Genomic DNA, 13545 nt, shown 5'->3' with positions numbered 1-13545 from the left:
GGCACCAGGCTTGGAAGGGGCCCAGGGTTTCAGATGTTGGTGGCTGGCCACAGCCCGCCAGTCCCAGGCTGTCTGAGGTCGTCAGTGGCTCCAACAATGGCTTCCATTTTCCTGGCCACCAGGCAGAGGAGTAAAACACAAGCTCAATCACAAACAGTCTCCCACAGGTCAGAAAAAGAATCCTTTAAGGAAAATTCTGAGCAAAGTTTGTTCCATGAGTCAGCTCAGCAGAGTGAGGGACTAAGCTAACTATGTTGTCCTTGGACGCACTGACATGGGGACAAGGGCCTCAAGGAGGAGGAGGCTGTGAGGAAACATCCTCACAGAAAGTGCTAGGGCCGCACCCTGGGAGGGAGCTCCCAGCCCTGCAGTGGGGCATGAAGACAAGGTGGGGAGGCCCCAGGCAGCCCTGGCTGAGGAAGGAAGAACCCCATATTCTTCCTTTGTGGGCTTTGCCCTCCTCCTGGTCCTGCATCTGTGGTGATGCACCCGTTGGAACCGCTGTACCAGGGCCCGGGCACGTCAGTCCTAGTCCCGCTGTCTCCCTGTTGACCCTGCAAGGAGCCCCAGATGGCAACATGACAGCCTGCAGACAATCAACCTGGGGGCTCAAAGAAGCTAAACCGCCTCCAGACAGGGCAAAGGTCATGGCCTGGGGCTTGTTCCTGCTCACAAGGCACAGCCCCACCTGCCCCCTCAGTAGGGCCCAGAGAGGCCTGAACTGCAGGTCCTGAAGTCGGGAGGCCACCTGCCCCTGGGTCCAGGGCCTCTCACTGGTGTCCTCCCCTCCTCTCTCCGGAGCAGCCCCAGGATCAGCCCTCGTCCCCACCTGCTCCTGGTGTGCCCCAGTGCAGGCCCTTGTCCTCTTCTCCCAGCTTCTGCCCAGATCCCTGATGCCCACATCACGTTCCCCTGCAAGACCTCTCCTTGCGACCCCGCATGTCCCCCACCTTGGACCCTTCCTCTCAAAGTAGCCCCTGCCTTCTCCTCCTACACCAGAAATACAGACTCATTTTGGGTTCCAAAACAATCTGTCACCTACAGTGACACTGCCTGCCCTGAAACACACAAGTCCACCAGGCCCCTGCCCCAGGCAGAGACTACAGGGCGGCCTCAGTGTGTTCCTGGGGACAGAGCCCTCTGGAGCCATCTCAGGCAGAGGGGCCTCTACCCCTCTGGAGGTGATGGCCAGGCCCTGGAGCTTCCTCACAGCCACATCTGCTTTTCAGGGCAAACTGGACACCTTGTGTGACTTTGTGCAAAGCTGCAACCAGATCCCATTGATGTGGTGTCAGCCCAGGAACGCGGTAAGCAGGGGCCCAGGGATGTTCCCTGGGCAGGTGCCCTTTTCTCTTTGCCCTTGGGAGCTGAGCTCAGGGACTATGGGTCAGAGAGCTCTGTCCAGGCATCTTCCGGGAGGATGCCCCAGAGGAGGAGACGCGGTGCTCATGAGCCTCCCGTGTGGATTCTGGGTGGGGCGCCTGCATTTCCTTGCTGGTCCCCATCAGAAGGACAAGAAGCTTTCTTGGGGAGAGTGTTACCCAGTGCCTCCAAACTTAAGTGAAAGAGGCTGGAGAAGGAGGCAGGCCAGCAAGTTCTCCTGACCCCCAGCCATCATCCCTCCCCACCGAGCTCCCCAACCTGTGTTTGCTGGATCCACACCCTCATCCTCTGAGACTCTCCTGGGCGGCTCCCTCATGTGCCAGGAATGCTGGAGGGCATGGTGACACCCCCATGTTGTTGACCAACATTGCGTGCTTTTGCCAGCTAGTAGAGTCCCTCCATGTGCCACTGCCTGTGACAATGGGGAGAAGCCTGCATGTTACAGGTGTTCCCCTTGGAATTTAATAGTTGTGATGGCTAATTGTTACAGAGTTCCTCCTATGCCAGCTGCCAGTCTAAGAACTTTCCATAATTTCACATTCAATCCTGCCAGTAACTGTACGTGCAGGTACTAATATGCCACTTTTTCCAAGGGGGAACTAAGGCACAGAGAAATCAAGCAACTTGCCCCAGGTCATAGAACCTGGGAGTGGCAGAGGTGGAGTTGAACCCCAGGGCCTGCCTCCACCCTTCTCACTGCCCTGCCCCCCATCAGGTCAGCACTCATGAAACCATAATGGTTTCCCCAAAACCAATGCAGGGCTCAGAATTAGGGCCCATGAAGAGCATGCTCCTGGCTTGCCTGGGAATCATGTGCCTAAGTTTCCCCATGATCAGAACCTCAGACTGGGCCAGGTGTCTGGAGGACGTGGTGTCCCTAGTATCTATAGTGAGGGCTGCATTAGTCATTTGCTTGGTTCAGGCAAGCATGACTCTCCCTGGTGGCCAGGTGAGCATTAGGATTCCTGGGCATGCCTGGGAGTGGGGACCCTGCCGAGGAGACACACTGGATGTGTGCTGACACACATCCAGGCTTGCCTGGGAATCATTCCCTGGGCTTCCCCATGATCACACCCTTTTCAAAGACTGGGCCCAGTGCCTAGACTGGGGACTGTGGTCCCCAGTATCTGTAGTGAGGACTTCCCTGGTCACATTCAATGAATACTCACTGTCTGGCTGGGCAGATGGACATTCAGAATGCCGAGCAGTATCATTCTCTTCCCACACCAAGAGACCAATGGGTTCTGCTGCCATATTCCCATCACCCATGGGAAGGTACCCCTACACTCCCTGACTTTGGGGGACCTGGATCCTGGCCTGAGGGCTGAGATGAAGGCTTATCCCTTCATCACATACTCCCACAGAAAGCCTGGGAAACACTGGAGCTGCAAGGCCCCTTCCTTGCTTCCCAGGCCCCCAGTCCAACAGGGAACATCAAGTCCAATACCAGAGGGAAAGGGTGTTCTGAGTCAGAAAACCTGGGGTGGCTGGGGGACACAGGGAAGACTTCCAGCAGCTGAACAGAGTCTTAAAATAGCAGCCCAGCCTGGAAACCAGCACCCAGGAGAAGAAGGGCATCAAGAAAGGCCTACTGTGTTGGTCCAAAGGGTTTAAATCCCTTGAGCCAAAGACACCAAAGCCTTCTGGTCCTAATTCCAGTGGCTTCCCAGTGACCTTCTCTCTCTTCTTTTCCTACAGGGGAAGTATATCATCTTCAACTTCGTGAATCCCCTCTGCGGGCATTTGCCCTATAGCCCAAACATTTGCCTTCCACCCAGCCAGGAGTGCTTTCCTCTCAACAGCTGCTGCTCACAATGCCAACACCCCTCCTTCATATGCTCCCAGCCACCCTCCAGGATGCTGTCACTGCTCCCTCCTCCTGCGCATGCACTCTCCAGAACTACTTTGTCACTCCCACCCCCATAACCCAGCCTCTAAAGTCCCCAAGACCCAAGACTGTTAAGAGCTCTTTGTGTACCGAATTGGATATATATATATTGAGTCTTGGTTTACGATCAAAGGAGTTGGAATTGTGGCTGATCAACAAGAATTTGTTGCCTGGTAAGCATTGTTTCGCTGTATGTGACGTATCTATACTGCTCCTGCCAGGACAAAGCACCCGGTTGTTCTGTGGATGCAGACGTTGATGCGCCCAAGTCCCCACAGCCCACTCTTTATCTGTCATGTGGTGATTTAGCCAAATTCTGTTCTTTGAGGAAAACCCATAGTGTCTTTGAAATGTGAATATGCCCTGTGTCAACCAGTCATTGGCTATTATTTAATATTTGGGGCAAGTTACTTAATCTCTCTGTGTTTCAATTACCTCATTGAAAAGATGGAGATAATGGTGACTTCTCTACAGGATGGCCTTTAGGGTGATGGTGTGCACTGCAGTGTGCCTAGCACAGGGCCAGGTCCCTACTAAAGACTCAGATGTCCAGTAGCTAATGTCTTTGTTTTTTGTTTTAGGAGTGGACAGAAAGATGAGCTCAGAGACATCAAGAAATATCTGGTGAGGTCAGGACAGTCAGAATGGAGACCATGCCTGAACCTTTCAGCGCTGGCCACCAGGGCATGGGGTTGGTATACCCCCAGGTCCACCACCCACATAACCTCCAAAACACCAGTGGGAAAAGCCATGGTATTTACTACCTCCTTCAAAAATGTTAGTTCCTTTTCCATACCCTTAATATTTCTCATGATACAAAGGAGAACCATGGTGCCCACTTTCCTGAGCTTTCAAATCTGCTTCCCTCCTGACAGAGGCAGACTTCCCAGTTGTTCAAACCCTTTCTCATTAAGTCTGTGTTGACCTGATCAAAGTTTTTCTTCTACACTAACATGTTTGAAAACCATCCATAGACAAGGCCCCATTTTTAAAATTCCAGAACATGGGAGTGACGTTATAGCATTTCCCTGGACCATGGTGTCTGAAAAGGGCAGGAGAAATTACTACATTCTGACCTCACCACCCCTCTCCCAGGCTGTCATTGCACTACAGTGAAAGGGTTCCCTTCGGCCTGTGGTTTCTCCGGGGCGGGGGGGGGGGGGCGGAGAGAGAGACTAAGGTGGACATCTAGCCTTTCCCACCTTTATGGGACACTCCCAGAAAACCTACTCTGGTCTCCCTAACCAGAATCACAGGTGTAAGCTGTAGGGATTGAGTGTGGAATTTGATTTGGATGGAATAGATAGGAAGGTCTCTTAGCAACCAGTGTTCAGAAATTGGCAGATTGTGTTCCCCCTTTTGGTGATCCCTGAGTACAGATACTAGCAAGTAGTTCTCAAAGAGAACCAAGCCAATGGTCCCATCTAGTCAAGGAAACTTTGGGCAGTTCTGCCTGATTCAGGCCTTCAGCCAACAAGCCATGCAGCCCTTACAGCGTGTTGTAGCCCTTCACCCAGGCAAGGAAGCAAATTTCTACCCCCATCTACGAGTGAATATGGCCTCCAGTTCACAGTCAGGAAGCCTAACCAGAATACCTGAAAGCTGCATAGCTCATCTTATTGAACTGCTTACAGTGGCATCCAAGCAAAGAATGCATCCAGCAACTCTTCCCAACTGCAGAACCAAAGTGGTGGCCCTATCTGGCCAGAGAACTTCGTGGGCAGTTCTGCCTGATTTTTGTCTATAACCAATGAACCATCTTGGAGTCTGTTCTGCTGTCCTGCCTAGAGAGGGAAATGGGTTCATGGCCCCACATGCTACTGAGTAGAGCACTAGGCAGTCTGACCAGAGAACTTGGGCAACTACAGAGCCCATTCTACAACCACACTGGTGCATGGAATCAAGAAAACAGCGCTATCCAACTGTTGCCAGCCAGTATCACTCCACTGACCTCAGGGCTTGGACAGTGGCCTCACCCAAATAGAAAGCCTGATAGCAAGCCCCACTTACTCAAATACACTGTCTACTGACCCTTCCAGAACCTCAAGCTGAGCTGACTTGTGAAGAACTGTGTCTGCCAGAGCAAACTTGTAAAGTCAGGACTAAGAGACTGTTTAGTCAAATGTGTACATACCAACACAATGAATCTGAAAATCACAATCAGGTAAACATGACACAGTGAGTACAAACTAATAAAGTTCCAATAACTGACTTTAAAGAAATGGAGATATATGAACTTTATGGCAGAGAATTCAGAATAATCATTTTAAATAACTTTAGTGAACTACATGAACACACAGGCACAAAACTAAACAAAATTAGGAAAAACAATACATGAACAAAATGAGAAGATCAGCAAGGAAATCGAAACATTGTGAAAAGAAAGCCTTACTGAGATGGAGTCAGAAGGCCAACATGGAATCTACCCCAAAAATCAAGAGCACACTTTACACACTGTGTATTAGACAATTTGACAAAATTATACTAAAAAAAATTTTTTTTAATTTTTTTAATTGAAAAGGCCAACAGGGGGAGCTCTCAGGCCCTACCTCTCCTCCTCAATTTCAGACTCCACAGGAAGAGAAAGTCCACAACTACTTTACTATGCTGACAGGAGGAAGAAAGGTTTTCCTCCTTCCCCAGCAACAGCCCTGCCAATGAAAGACTGTCTCAACTCAGCCAATGGAAACTCACTGTACTTTAGATTCCCAGTTTACTCCAGTGACTTTTTTTTTTATAACAGCCCTCCAAACTTCCCTTTTCCTCTATTTAAAGAGCAGTCCTCTCCTTTGTTCTCAGGATTTGCCTGTGGTTTTGCAGTAGCTTGCCTGTTCCAAGTTGCAGTTCTCTGCTATTCCTGGTAAAATAACTGACAGTTTTATTTCTTTTTTTTTTTTAATTTTTTTTTTCAACGTTTATTTATTTTTGGAACAGAGAGAGACAGAGCATGAACGGGGGAGGGGCAGAGAGAGAGGGAGACACAGAATCGGAAACAGGCTTCAGGCTCTGAGCCATCAGCCCAGAGCCTGACGCGGGGCTCGAGCTCACGGACCGCGAGATCGTGACCTGGCTGAAGTCGGACGCTTAACCGACTGCGCCACCCAGGCGCCCCCTGACAGTTTTATTTCTAAGGTTAACAATAACTGGTGATCAGAAGTGGGATCTAGAGAAGACCCCCAACAATTCCAAGGCTGGTGAGCAAACAGATGGTGGTACCCCCAGAGCTAATTGGACTCCATGCTTTCTTGCCAACCCTGGAGTTTGAGGGTAAGTTTTCTCCTGGATTTTGTGCTCCACTCTCTGTGTATGAGTTCTGGTTTTATTCAGAATCTGTTTTCAGGACTTGTCCTTTCTGTGAGTATAGCCTTTGGCCTGACACGTTTTTGGAAATGGACTATTGCTATTGAACTGTACTGGCCTTTGGTCTGATTCCTTTGGGAACTAGCCCATTCCTATTGAAACTGCACCATTTAGAAATTGTTCTTTTTGCTCTAGATTAACAACAACAACAACAACAACAACAACAAACCCTCCAAGAATGGGATCCCAGTCATCAAAATGCTTTGAGACTTTCCCCACCACCACTGGGACTTTAGATTTAAGATCTGTAGTGCCTCCTCATGCATATTTATAACTAAGTGGACCAACTTAACCAAAAGTAATTTAGAACTGCATCGACCACTGTAGGGAATTTTCAGACTTGTTTTTTCAAAATTTCAGTCTCCCACACTTGTTTTTTTCAAAATTAAATTAGAAAGTCATGGCTTCAGCTAACAAAAACAAATGAAAACAAACAAGCAAATTGAATGGGATGTCTGTTTTAACTGGTATCTTGAAGCTTCCAAACATTTTCAGGATTCTAAGTTTGCCTCTGTCTTTTTGGGGGGGCGGGGTTTAATTCATTTATTCCTAATCAAAAATTCATTTTGATACATAATATATACAAAATTCAAAAGTTACAGAGGGTATGCAATGAAAAAGAAGTCTCCCCGCCACTACGCCTGCCCAGTTCCCTTCCTGGAAGGCAGCCTCAGTTACAAACCCCTCTGTTTCTTTCCACAGTTAATCAATGTATACATAAGTATATATGTGCATAGTATTTTATTTTTTCTTTTATTTTTTAATTTTTACTTTTATTTATTTATTTAATTTCAAGTTAGTTGACATACAGTGTAGTATTGGTTTCAGGAGTAGAATCCAGTGATTCATCTCCTACATATGACACCCAGTGCTCATTCTAACAAGTACCCTCCTTAATACCCATCACCATTTAGCTCATCCCCCCACTCACCTCCCTTCCAGCAACCCTCAACTTTTTCTCTTTAAGAGTCTCTTGTGGTTTGTCTCCCTCTGTTTTCTCCCTCCCTCCCTCTTTCCTATTTTTCCTTAATTTCTCTTTTGTTCATCTGTTGGGTTTCTTAAATTCCACATGTGAGTGAAATCATAAAATATTTGTCTTCCTCTGATGGACTTATTTTTCTTGGCATAATACACTCTATTTCCACCCACATTGTTCCAAATGGCAAGATTTCATTCATTTTCATCACCAAGTAATATTTCATTGTGTGTGTGTGTGTGTGTATGTATATATATACATATATACATGTATATGTATATACGTATATGTATATATATATGGCATATCTTCTTTACCCATTCATCAGTAAATGGACATTTGGGGTCTTTTCATAATTTGGCTATTGTTGATAGTTCTGCTATAAACATTAGGGTGCAAGTACCATATCAATTCAGCCTTTTTGTATCCTTTGGATAAATACCTAGTAGTGCAATTGCTGGGCTCTAAGGTACTTCTATTTTTAATTTTTTGAGGAACCTCCATACTGTTTTGCAGAGTGGCTGCACCAGTTTGCATTCCCATCAGCAGTGCAAGAGGGTTCCCCTTTCACCACATCCTTGCCAACATCTGTTGTTAACTGAGTTGTTAATTTTAGCCATTCTGACAGGTGTGAGATATGTCATTGTGGTCTTGATTTGTATTTCCCTGATTATGAGTGATGTTGAGCATCTTCTCACATGTCTGTTAGCCATCTGGATATCTTCTTTGGAAAAGTGTCTGTTCATGTCTTCTGCCCATTTCTTCATTGGATTATTTGGGGGGGGGGGATGTTGAATTTGATAAGTTCTTTATAGATTTTGGGTACTACCCTTTATCTGATAGGTCATTTGCAAATATCTTCTCCCATTCCATTAGTTGCCTTTTAGTATTGTTGATTGTTTCCTTCACTATGCAGAGACTTTTTATCTTGGTGAGGTCCCAATAGTTCATTTTTGCTTTTATTTCCCTTGCCTCCAGAGATATGTCTAGTAAGACGTTGCTGCATCCAAGTTCAAGAGATTGCTGCCTGTTTTCTCCTCCAGGATTTTGATGGTTTTCTGTCTCACATTTAGGTATTTCATCAATTTTGAATTTATTTTTGTGTATGGTGTAAGAAAATGGTCCAGTTTCATTCTTCTGCATGTCACTGCCCAGTAGTTCTCCAAGCACCATTTACTGAAGAGACTGTCTGTTTTCAATTGGATAACTCTTTCCTATTTTGTCAAAGGTTAGTTGACAATACATTTGTGGATGAATTTCTGGGTTCTCCATTCTGTTCCTTTGATCTATGTATCTGTTTTTGTGCCAATACCATACCTTTTTGATGATTACAGCTTTGTAAGACAGCTTCGAGTCTCGAATTGTGATACCTCCAGCATTGGTTTTCTTTTCAACTCTACTTTGGCTAGTCAGAGTCTTTTCTAGTTCCACACAAATTTTAGGATTGTTTGTTTTAGCTCTGTGAAGAATACTGGTGTTATTTTTATAGGGATTGCATTGACTGTGTAAATTGCTTTGGGTAGTATCGACATTTTAGTAATATTTGTTCTTCCAGTCAATGAGCATGGGATGTTTTTCCACTTCTGTGTGTCTTCTTCAATTTCATTCATAAGCTTTCTATAGTTTTCAGCATACAGCTCTTTTGCCTCTTTAGGTTTATTCCTAGGTATCTTATGGTTTTTGGTGCAATTATAAATCAGACTGATTCCTTGATACCTCTTTCTGCTGCTTCCTTATTGGTGTATAGAAATGCAACTGATTTCTGTACATTAATTTTATATCCTGTAGCTGATGAATTCATGTATCAGCAGTTTTTTGGTGGAGTCCTTCGAGTTTTCCATGTCATTTGCAAAGAGTGAAAGTTTGACTTTTTCCTTGCCAATTTGGTTGTATTATATTTCTTTTTGTTTGACTGCTGAGGCTAGGACATCCAGTTCTATGTTGAACAACAGTGGTGAGAGTGGACATCCCTGCCATATACCTGACCTTAGGGGAAAAACTCTGTTTTTCCTCACTGAGGATGATTTTAGCTGTGGGCCTTTCATATATGGCTTTTGTGATGTTGAGGTATATTCCTTCTATCCATATTTTCTTGAAGGTTTTTATCAAGAAAGGATGCTGTATTTTGCCAAATGCTTTTCCTCCATCATATTGACAGAATCATATGGTTCTTATCCTTTCTTTCATTAATGTGGTGTATAACATTGATTGATTTGCAAATATTGAACCATCCCTGAGACCAGGAATAAATCCCACTTGATCATGGTGAATAATTCTTCTACTGTTCTGTTGCATTCAATTTGCTAGTATCTTGTTGAGAATTTTTTTTCATCCTGGTTCGTCAGGGATATTGGCCTGTAATTCTCCTTTCTGGTGGGACCTTTGTCCAGTTTTTGAATCAAGTTAATGCTGGCTTCATACAATGAGTGTGGAAACTTTCCTTCCATTTCTATTTTTTGGAACAGTTTGATGAGAATAGATATTAAGTCTTCTTTAAATATCTGGCAGAATTCCCCTGGGAAGCCATCTGGCCTAAGACTCTTATTTGTTGGGAGATTTTTGATAACTGATTAATTTCTTTGCTGGTTATGAGCCTGTTCAAATTTTCTGTTTCTTCCTGTTCGAGTTTTGGTAGTGTGTGATTTTCTAATAATTTGTCATTTTTTCCAGATTGTCCAGTTAGTTTGCATATAATTTTTCATCATATTCTCTTATAATTGTTTGTGTTTCTGTGGTGTTGGTTGTGATCTATCCTCTTTCATTCATGATTTTATCTATTTGCATCCTCTCATTTTTTTCTTTTTGAGAAGTCTGGCTAGAACATTATCAATTTTGTTTATTCTTTCAAAAAACCAACTTTTAGTTTCATTGATTTTTTTCTACCAGGTTGTTTTTTTGTTTGTTTTTATAGTTTATTTATGCTCTCATCTTTAATATTTCCTTTCTTCTGCTGGTTTTGCCTTTATTTGTTGCTCCTTTTCTAGCTCCTTTAGTTGCAAGGTGAGGTTGTGTATATAGGACCTTCCTTGCTTCTTGAGATAGGTCTGAATTGCAATGTAGTTTCCTCTTAGGACTTCCATTGCTGCATTCCAGAGTGTTTGGACTATCTTGTTTTATCTTCATTTGCTTCCATGTTTTTTTTTACTTCTTCTTTAATTTCCTGGTGAAACCATTCATTCTTTAGTAGCATATTCATTAACTTCCATGTCTGTGAGGGCTTTCCAAATTTTTTCTTGTGGTTGATTTCAAGTTTCATAGTATTGTGATCTGAAAATATGCATGGTATGATCTCAATCCTTGTGTACCTGTTGAGGGATGATTTGTGACCCAGTATGTGATTTATTCTGGGGAATGTTCCATGTGCATTGCACTCAAGAAGAATGTGTATTTTGCTGCTTTAGGATGAAATGTTCTGAATATATCAGTTAAGTCCATCTGTCCAGTGTGTCATTCAAAGCCTTTGTTTCCTTGTTGATTTTATGCTTAGATGATATGTTCATTGCTGTAAGTAAGGCAGTAAAGTCTCCTACTATTGTGGTATTATTATCAATTTTCTTTATGTTTATGATTAATTGGTATATATATTTGAGTGCTTTCAAAATGGGGGCATAAATATTTACAATTATTAGATCTTGATGGATACACCCCTTAAAAATGATATAATGCCCTTCTTCATCTCTTATTATAGTCTTTGTTTTAAAAAAAAGTTTCTCCCAGGGGCGCCTGGGTGGTTCAGTTGGTTGAGCATTTGACTTCAGCTCAGGTCATGATCTCACAGTTCATGGGTTCAGGCCCCACATCAGGCCCTGTGCTGACAGCTTGGAGCCTGGAGCCTGCTTCAGATTCTGTGTCTCCCTCTCTCTCTGCCCCTCCCCTGCTCATGCTCTTTCTCTCTCTCTCAAAAATAAATAAACATTAAAAAAATTTTAAGTAAAATAAAATATAGTTTGTCTGGGGTGCCTGGGTGGCTTTGTTAAGTGTCTGACTTCAGCTCAGGTCATGATCTTACAGTTCATGGATTCAAGCCCCAAATTGGGCTCTATGATGACAGCTCAGAGCCTACAGCCTTTGGATTCTGTGTCTCCCTCTCTCTCTGCCCGTCCCCCACTTGTACTCTTTCTCTCTCTTTCAAAAAAATAATCAACATTAAAAAATTTTTAAAAATATGTCTGATATAAGTATGGCTACTCCAGATTTCTTTTGATGCCCATTAGTAGGATAGATGATGGTTCTCCATCCCCTCACTTTCAATCTGCAGGTTTCTTTAGGTCTAAAATGAGTCTCTTATAGGCAGCATATAGATGGATCTTATTTTTTTATCCTTTCTGATACCCTATATTTTGATTGGAGCATTTAGTCCATTTGCATTCAGATTGATTATTGAAAGATACGAATTTAGTGTCATTGCGTTACCTGTAGAGTTGGTGTTTCTGGTGATGTTCTCTGATACTTTGTAATGTTTGTTGCTTTGCTCTTCTTTTTTTTTTTCCCCTCCACTTAGAGTCCCCCTTAAAACTTCTTGCAGGGTTTGTTTAGTTGTCGTGAACTCCTGGAGTTTTTGTTTGGGAACCTCTTTATCTTTCATTCTATTCTGAATGACAGCTTTGTTGAATAAAGGATTCTAGGATGCATATTTTTCCTAGTCAGCACATTGAATGTTTCCTGCACTTCCTTTCTGTCCTGCCAAATTTCTGTGGACAGGTTTGCTGCTAACCTTATGTGTTTACCCTTGTAGGTTAAAGATGTGTTCTCCCTAGCTTCTCTAATAATTCTTTGTCTTTGTATTTTGCAAGTTTCATTATGATATGTCATCGTTTTGACCTGTTTTTATTGATTTTGAAGAGAATTCCCTGTGCCTCTGGACTAGGATGCCTGTTTCCTTCCCCCACATTAGGGAAGTTCTCAGCTAAACATTGTTCAAATAAACCTTCTGCCCCTTTTTCCCCGCTCTTCTTCTTCTGGGATTCCTATGATACAGATATTGTTTCATTTCATGAAATAACTTAGTTCTCTAAGTCTCCCCTCATACTTTAGTAATTTCCTTTCCCTCTTTTTTTCAGCTTCATTATTTTCCATAATTTTATCTTCTATTTCACCTATTCTCCCTTCTGCTTCTTCAATCCTTGCTGTCATTGTATGCAACTTATTTTGCATCTCAGTTATAGCATTTTTTATTTCATCATGACTAGTTCTTAGGTCTTTGATCTCTACCATAAGGTTTCTCTGGTGTCTTCTATGCTTTTTTTCAAGCCCAGATATTAGTCTTATGACTGTTGCTCAAAATTCTTGTTTAGATATATTGGTTATATCTGTTTTGAGCAAGTCCCTGGCTGAGACTTTTTCTTGGCTTTTCTCTTGGGTAGAATTTCTCCATCATGTCATTTTGTCTAAGTTTCTGCCTTTTGCATGTTTTAAAAGCTTATTATGTTTCATGCACCTAAGAATACTATTATATTAAAAAGGATTCATACACTTCCCAGGGCCTGGCACATCAGAAAGTGTTTCTGGTATATTCTGTGTGCACTCTACTTTTGCATTTTGGCTGCTCTTTCCCACTGGTCAGTCCTTTGGAGAGCTCCTCCCTGCTTCCAGTGGTGGAATGTTTGGACCTTTAAGTAGGTGTCCTCTGATTTGTTTGTTGAAAAAATCCTGGGGAAAAAGGGAGGGGGAACCTGATCCCATAAAAAGAGAAAAGGAAAGGGAAACAAAAACAAACAAACAAAAACAGAATAAAAAAAAAAAACTGTAAGGCTGATTCCAAACAAGCAAACAATAAGAATGGGGGAAAAAAGCAGAAGAAAAGGGAAAAGAAGGAAAAAGAAAAGAATAAAAAAGCCTGATCCAAAAAAAAAATAGATGAAATGACAAAAAACAAATAAACTATGAGCCCAATTCCAAAAGAAAAAAAGAGCTCTCTGTGGTTGCATGGAGGGTGCTG

General features: G+C 43.3%; 1 protein-coding gene across 1 annotated transcript in view; it reads left to right on the top strand.

Annotated features, from left to right (window-relative positions):
* Positions 1-13545, top strand: part of LOC121036908 (anthrax toxin receptor-like) — a 175826-nt gene that overhangs the window by 57122 nt on the left and 105159 nt on the right. The window contains exon 16 of the mRNA XM_040485660.1: positions 1230-1307. Coding sequence (XP_040341594.1) covers positions 1230-1307 — 78 coding nt within the window. The remainder of the gene's footprint in view (positions 1-1229; positions 1308-13545) is intronic.

Source organism: Herpailurus yagouaroundi, unplaced genomic scaffold (assembly GCF_014898765.1).
Source record: "Herpailurus yagouaroundi ecotype Mexico unplaced genomic scaffold, PumYag 163, whole genome shotgun sequence".
NCBI classification, from domain to species: Eukaryota; Metazoa; Chordata; class Mammalia; order Carnivora; family Felidae; genus Herpailurus; species Herpailurus yagouaroundi.
The sequence above is the reverse complement of the archived record's forward strand: the minus strand, read 5'-3'. Positions and strand labels throughout refer to the sequence as shown.